At 39.1% G+C, this 8102-nt stretch overlaps 1 protein-coding gene across 1 annotated transcript; it reads right to left on the bottom strand.

Moving 5' to 3' along the window:
• Nucleotides 1-1964: 1964 nt before the first annotated feature.
• Nucleotides 1965-3401, bottom strand: LOC118646890 (glutamic acid-rich protein-like). The gene is made up of 3 exons (XM_036290776.1): nt 3382-3401; nt 3010-3295; nt 1965-2040 (listed from the first exon to the last, which is right to left on the bottom strand). Exons 2-3 carry the CDS (start codon nt 3240-3242, stop codon nt 1965-1967), a joined length of 309 nt encoding a protein of 102 aa, XP_036146669.1. The 5' UTR covers nt 3243-3295; nt 3382-3401.
• Nucleotides 3402-8102: the final 4701 nt, after the last annotated feature.

Genomic DNA, 8102 nt, shown 5'->3' with positions numbered 1-8102 from the left:
TTGAGTCAGCAAATTCAATTGCTTTAACTCGGGATTGGACCCGATGCAGTCTTAATCGGGAATGAGGAGGGGTGAATTCATTAAAGCAACTATCAATTCACTTATTGTTAACAAAATTATTTATTTAAAATTAAATATAGACATAGCGGTAAGGTTGTGAGTGATACGTGATTGTTCGACATTATTTATTGTATAGCGATAAACTAGTTGGTTGAAAAGCAATTTTTACATTTTTGGACATTATTTATTATATTCTGCCATAGCGGTATTGCAGTTGATAAGTATATGATTGTACAAACTTATTTATTGTAGAGGTCGGCTAATTGTGTGATATACGGTCATACAGTTCAGGTAAAATTTTAGTGTTGTAGTGATGTTTATATTTATTTCTAGTGTATTCTAATATTATGCCATGTCACTAATACTTAATCTATATCTACTTAAATATATGTTAGGGATCCTAATTAATTCTACGATGTTTACAATATTTCAAATGTACAGTTGACTTTGTTTATATAATTTCCTCTAGTGTGAGGGTGGAAGGAGGGGAAAGAAATTATAAAAGAAGTCTATTGGGACGGCAAAAGGATCTCGATAGTATGGGGTAAAGACAGGAATGCGGTCTGTGGGAGGGAGAGAGGACACTATGGCGGATAAGCACGCTGGGTCGATCGCCTCGGGGATAAGGGCAAACTCACGATGGAGCAGGAGTAGGGGGTCAGTTTTAAGAGGAAACTGCTCTAGCAATTCTATTAGAGATTGTTGGGTTCCCATTATAATAATAAAATCGTGGGGAAGGGGATGAAGGGGGAGGATGTTCGGCTATAAATTCTACATCTGAATCCGAAGAAGGTGAAGGAGAAGGTGGTATTTCTATAATTTCAGGTGAGCTAATGGGTGAATAATATGGTGAAGGAGGTGGAGGAGGTGAGGGAGGTGAGGGAGGTGACTCTAGAGTGGGTGAATAAGGAGTTTGGTTTTCTTGTATTGTTGCGTGTTGGTGTACGTGTATCTGAGGTTCACACGCGGGAGCCTCAGGTTCGTGTGTGCGTGTATGAGGTTCGCACGCGGGAGCCTCAGGTTGGTGTGTGCGTGTATGAGGTTCGCACGCGGGAGCCTCAGGTTCGTGTGTGCGTGTATGAGGTTCGCACGCGGGAGCCTCAGGTTCGTGTGTGCGTGTATGAGGTTCGTACGCGGGAGCCTCAGGTTGGTGTGTGCGTGTATGAGGTTCGCACGTGGGAGCCTCAGGTTCCTGTGTGCGTGTATGAGGTTCGCACGTGGGAGCCTCAGGTTCGTGTGTGCGTGTATGAGGTTCGCACGCGGGAGCCTCAGGTTCGTGTGTCGGCGTATTAAGTCGCGGGGAGCCTATGTTTAATGAAAGCTGAGCTCGCCTAGCCCTTCTCCGACGGTTCCGTCTCTCGTTAGACCGGTTTACTTTGCGGATGGGTGATTTGAACACTATAATTGTAAATGAGGGTTAGAACAATGGGGAACTCGGAATGAAAGATTGAATTGCTGAGACTTACTACTTGCTGTTTTCTTAAGTGTTCCGGGTTTTGGTAGAACAAGGAGAAATCCGGTAGTCAGGCTCCACGTTGGATCCAGCAGTCGAAGGCTGGTGTTAGGTGTTGGGTGGATGGCCAACACTAAGCGAAGCTACACTTCTGCACCTGACACCAGGTTCCAAGTTCAGCACTCACTTGTTGCGGAACGCGTAGTGTCGAATCGAACAACGTTAATCAAGCACGACGGCCACTGTGTCGGCGACAAGAAAAACCGACTAATAGCGAAATAATGGCTAAGACAGTGACTGTGACTGAACCGCAACACGACTGAGACAAAAAGTGTCTGATTTTTCGGAGTGCAGGCCTATATAGCACTCTCCCCAAAAGGTAAAATTTTGGGTGTGGGTGTTTCGAGGATGTTAATTGGCGGGAATGCATGGGAACTAAATTTTAAGGTTTTCATTGAATGGGTGGTTGTTTGGTCTTGAGGTGGTGTTCATTAGGCTTCTTGGCTATTGGTTCGTTGGTTTCAAATCTGGTAGGTGGGAGGAGGTTTTCAGATTGGTCTTATCTTAAATAGGGAGAGGAAATTTTATGTTTCCCGGCCCGCGCATTTCCCAGGGGTGGCAGGCACATCTGGCTTCCAAAGGAAGATTTTATAGTTCTTTTGACATTTGAAGTGGTCTGGGTCTCTTTCGATAACATTTCGCTCGTAAATAAAAAGTGTTTTTACCCTTAAAACCAAATGTGCCCTTGCTCCTTTTCGAGTAATCTAACTTTCCATCTGGCACTTATCTGCGGTCGTAAAAGAATTCTGTAAGTGTCCTTAGTCCGTTAAGGGTAAATATTCGAATTTCAATTTCGCCAGGGCCTAACCCCCACTGAATTTTATGGGCTTTTAATGTCTTGGATCCCTCTGATTATGGGAACCAGACGCCCTCGCGGTGCAGAGATATTTATTTAATTTTCTTTCTCGCGACACTTGACCGCAAATAAGTCTCAGAATTTCGTTTGATTTACTTATCTCCGAGAAAGGTCAGCGGGCAATAAAAGTGAAGTTCCCTGGACGTAACAATATTATACTAAAATATTACCTATAGCTTCTACGCCGACGGCGCCTCCTTCCTCTTCTCTCTCTATCACTTCTTCTTCCTCCTCTTCTAGCATATTTTCTCCCTCCTCTTCATTTGCCCCTTCTTCTTCTATATTTGACAAGTTCACTGCCTCGATTTCTCCTACTAACAAATAACATAATATTATATTTTTCTGAAATTTATTATATTTTACCTACAATTTTATCTTAATTGTAAAAACTCATTACAAAAACTTACTTTGTGAAAATAACACTTCTGAATCAAGTGTGGTCGGTATTTCTATTTCTTCCTCCTCTCTCTCCTCTTCATTTCCTTCTCTCTCTTCCTCTTCTTCGTTTTCTCCTTCCTCCGTCTCTTCATTTTCCTCGTCCTCGTCCTCTTCCTCCTCCTCCTCCTCCTCCTCTTCCTGCTGCTGTTCCTCCTCCTCTTCCTCCTCCTCAGACTCATCGTCATTATCATCATCCTCGTTATCATCATTCTCGTTATCATCATCCTCGTTATCATCATCCTCGTTATCTTCTTCCTCCTCCTCCTCCTCCTCCTCACCCCCATCTTCATCTTCCACTTCTTCTTCCTCCATCTCCCGTTCTTCTCTCTCTTCAAAATATCTCCGCATTGCCTGTTCCTCCCGCTCTGCCACCATTCATTCGAAAGGGTCCTCTTTCACCGCTTTGCTTTCCCTTTCTTCTTCTCGTACTGAAAAATAACATTATTTTATTATTATTATTATTATTCTTATGAATTAATCTGAATTAAGTAGGAAATTTTTAAAAAATACTTACTCGGTGTAAATATCGCTGCTGAGTCCAACGAGCTCGGTATCACCTCATTCTGTGAGTCGTCATCTAAAATCATAATTTATTTATTATTATTATTAAACTTATCATGGTAATATTAATTAACTTTTTGAGTAATATCTTGTATTTTGTTTTTAAATTATTGCTTATCAGAGTCCAATACCACAACGGGGATGACGCGAGGGGGTGCTGCTGCTACTGGTGCTGCTACCGCGTTTGTATCGTCTTCGGGGACTTCGTCAATTCGACGTCTTCCTAAAAATTAAAACTTTTAATATGAACTAAACTTTTAACTAAAATTTTAAGAAATATATTTTATTTTCAACTTACGCGCTGGTACAGCTTCCTCATCTACCTCAGCCTCACGTCGTCGTCTCAAGCTGAGACGTCCGTATTGCGTACGGAAAGGGCTTACGCGCGCTACAGGTCTCTCTCCTACAAAAAAGTCGTAATTAAAATAAAAAATATTAACTTTTTTCATGCCAACTTTATCGGAATTTAATATTTTTTTTCTTACCTGATTCTCTTCGACGATGTAGAAAAGACTCGATGCACCCACTCGCGTCATTTTCGTAATACCGCTTGGCAGTCATTCGCGCTTCGACGATACGAGCTATTATTTTTTCTATTCGGGCGTTTCCGCAAAAATAGCCGTGCTTGTATAGCATGCACAACAGAGTGTTGGAACACTCTTTTTTTGCGAAACTCTCGAATAGTGAATAATTGATCTCGTCGTCGACATGCGATAAATGTTTGAAATAATTCCCCTTTTTTATTTCTTTACTTTGATTACAAACTATGATAAAAAATCGCACTATAATGGCGCGCAGTTCCATTTTAACTTTTTTTAATGACTTTTCTCGCACAAGCAAAGACTCTCACACACACAATTGACACTATGAATATGCTAACTCGCACGAAAGCATAAGAACTAGCACTTGTACGTAACGGAACACGAAATTTATACCCTGTAAGTCCATCTTAGGCTGAAAATATTGGGAATAGTGGGTGTGATTTTCTACTTACCCTATTGGTAAACTAGTTTCCCACTTTTCTTCGTGTGCCTGTATCTTTTTCGAAAAATTCATTATTTTTTCTCATGAAAGAGAATTCTCATGCAACACGAAATTTTTACCCAATAAACTCATCTTGCGCTGAAAATATTAGAATAGTGGGCGTGATTTTCTACTTACCTTATTGGTAAACTAGTTTCCCACTTTTCTTCGTATACCTGAATCTTCTTGAAAAATTCGTTATTTTTCTCATAAAAGTGAATTCGCGCAAAAATTAGTTATTTCCATAGTATAACATTTATATATATATATATATATATATTTTTTTTTTTTAATAAAACCAAATGTGTAATATATTTTCTATAATTTTTGTTTCAGAAGTAATTTATTTATCTGAAAGATAAAATCATACACAAACTAGTTATCTGTAGCATGCAATTCACCTTTCTAAATTTTGACTTTTTACTTTTTACTTAAATTTTTAACCAAGCATGCTTTAATTGATGTTAATTATTTTTTTCTTAAATTTTATATCTAGATTTTTATAAATTTTAGCTGAGTCGATGAAGAGTTGCATTTTCATTTTTTTTTATTATTCTACAAGTAAAAGCAAACAATTAGATTCGAGAAGAAAGAATACATGTTCGTGCAAGTTCGATCTTGTCTCCTCTCTAACGGTTACTTCACATTCTGAATTCAAATTTTTACTCGTTACTTTTACATAAATTTTTAGTTCAAAATGTTTTTATAAATAATACTTAATTTTTATAAATTTCACATTCAATCTTTGTGATTTGAATTTTTGTGTAGCTATCGTAGCGTAATTATTTAAAACTAAAAAATTTAAATAAAATTTTAGTTTATAAAAATTTTATTTACGTTTTCCCACCACTGTCTCATTTGCGTGCGCAACTTTTATTACGTCACAAACAGAGGTGAGGACATTTCCCGTGATGTAAACGTGAATTCATTCGATATTCTTCCTTCGAAGCGTCAACCTCGCGAATAAAAAGTTTTCCTCAACCCTCTCAAACTTTTGAATTGCGAGTATGAGAGTTACGCGGCTTATTTCACTTACTGGTTTCATTCTGTGTCTTTATACAACGCTGAAGAAGAAGAAGAAGAAAGAACAATGGCCAACCAGCAACAAAGTGTTAATTATAACTCCTCGAACCAGGCAATTCACGATAATCTCGGAACGCGTAACTTCGACAAAGGAAGAAACGATAGGCTTCATATGCTGCTTACCACTACGTATGGGCTTAATAACTCGCATACGAAGAGAATACAAGTCGGATTACAATCAACGAAGGAGGGAGTCTTCGTTCCATTAATAAAATTAAACGGTAACAACGCCGACGGTATTAATTTCGACGTCGAGTCCTGGCTGCAATTTCAAGATCATACGGGTCTCATGAGTGAGTACTTGCGCGGTGCTGGCAAATTAAAGCCGAATCCCGTCGGTATAAAAAACATCAACATCAACTTCACCTCGGCCTATGGATCAAGATCCATTCTAATATCGTATAAGGAAACTGAAGAGAAACGCTCTTCGGAGGAAACCGTTGAAGATGCTGCAGATTCTTTACCAGTAACGAAGAAACGGAGACACTACTCCGTTGCAATAGTGATGCAGAAAACTACGTTCCAGGGATTGCTGAATGTGATCAAATGTATCGACGCACATTTAGAACATTTAAAATCGTTAAGTGAAAGCGTCAATGTGTGTGCGCAACGCTTAATTCAAGAAATTGAACTTAAACTACCACTAAGTTATGTAGATTGCGAAATTATAAAATTAACAATAAAAGGTAATCAGGAGAATATTGAACGCAATGTGCGTACTCAAATTAACGATTTAACTTTCCTCGACGTTTATTTTAATATAATATTTTTGGAACTGATTACACTGCGTTGTAACGAAATTACCAATATAATTTTGTCAACGTAGAGCATAATTTTTTGTATAATTTTGGTCAGTTACAATGTATTTTTGTACGAAAAGTTTGCGTATTAAAATAAAACTATTTTTTACTCGTAACTCTTCATATTTCTTTTAGTCCCTTCCATAATACATAGTTTTTGATTTTTATAAAACTCTAAACATACTAGTTTCTGTTTGGGTCTAAAGTATCTCTACATAATAGCAAAAGAATTTTCTTTTTAAAAGTTATTCCCGTCATATTTCTTTTTCTCTTTTCATGATACATAGTTTTTGATTTTTTAAGACAGGAAATGTACAAGTTCCTGTTTATGTCTAAAGTATCTCTACATAATAGCAAAAAGAATTTTCTTTCAAAAGTTAATCCTGATATATTACTTTTACTTCCTTCATAATGCATAGTTTTTGATTTTTTAAGACTCGAAATATACAAGCTCTTGTTTATGCCTAAAGTATCTCTACATAATAGCAAAAAGAATTCTTTTACAAAAGTTAAACTTTTTTATATTTCTTTGTTCAGCTTTCATAGTAAAAAGTGATTGATTTTTATGACTCATGAAAATCACTCACTCCTGTTTGTTCCTTAAGTATCTCTACATAATAGCGAAAGATTTCTCTATCTTACAAAAGCACCTTTGTTCTGTAAGTCTGTTAATCTGTTACAAAACATACATCTGTCCGAAACGCAACCCCCCAGCCGAGCAAGACTCCCAGATCTAAGATCTGACTTCCATCATTTGTCACTTCTGACATTTTTCCGAGGGAGCTCTAGTCCCGAAATTTCAAAATCCAATAGTATACTCAGGGTAACCAATCAAGGCTCGTGGCAGCCATGGGGTATCCAATCATAATCCTCCGTTCAAAATCGTGACGACACAAACTCAGGCTACCCAATCAAGGCTCGGGCAGCTATGGGTACCATTTCTCCCTCTATATCAGAGTCAAAACATACACGTTTTCTGTTTTTACCTTAGGTAACACTACATAATAGCAAAAAGTTCTCTCTCTCGCGCTTACAAAGCATACTTGACCTATAAACCTATTGACTCATTTTACAAAAACTCCCACCTGTCCGAGCCGCACCCCCGCTGGGTAAAAACGCTCGGCACTAAGATCTGCTTTTTCCTATTCAAAATCCAGTAGTATACTCAGGACAGCCAATCAAGGCTCGGGGCAGCCATGGAGGGCCAATCAAGACTCGGGGTAGCCATGGGGTGCCAATCAAAACGCGCCGTTCAAACTCGTGACGTCACAGCGTCTAGTCTTCCCCACCAGGCTCAGACGGGGGAAGGGGGTTAGGTTTGACACCAGTCGGAGGAAGAGTGGGGTTAGCTTTGACATCAGGCCGAGGAAGAAGAAGTTCGGGTTTGTTTTGATGCACCATGGCTGCCCCAGACAGGGGGGACGGGGGCCAGACACCCCCCGCTGTGAGGGCAAGGAGTGGGGGTTTGTTTTGACGCCCCATGGCTGCCCCTATACTACTGTGGACGAGTGACGGGTATAGTTGTACCCGCGAACGATATCTTGCAAAACGTCAATGTAGCGTCGCGTATTTTTATGCGTAAAGTAACGCCACATTCTCTCCTTCAACGTCCTATTGAAACGTTCAACGATCGCGACTTTGATGTCGGGATTATACGTTACTCGAAAACGGATATCGTTTTCTTTCAAAAACTTTTGTACTGTTTGCGCGACAAATTCTTTACCTTTGTCCGTTTGCAGGTATATAAGTAAGCGTCCTTCGCTTCTTT

Source organism: Monomorium pharaonis, chromosome 1 (assembly GCF_013373865.1).
Source record: "Monomorium pharaonis isolate MP-MQ-018 chromosome 1, ASM1337386v2, whole genome shotgun sequence".
In the NCBI taxonomy this organism is placed as follows: Eukaryota; Metazoa; Arthropoda; class Insecta; order Hymenoptera; family Formicidae; genus Monomorium; species Monomorium pharaonis.
This window is presented reverse-complemented; position numbering and strand designations above follow the sequence as displayed.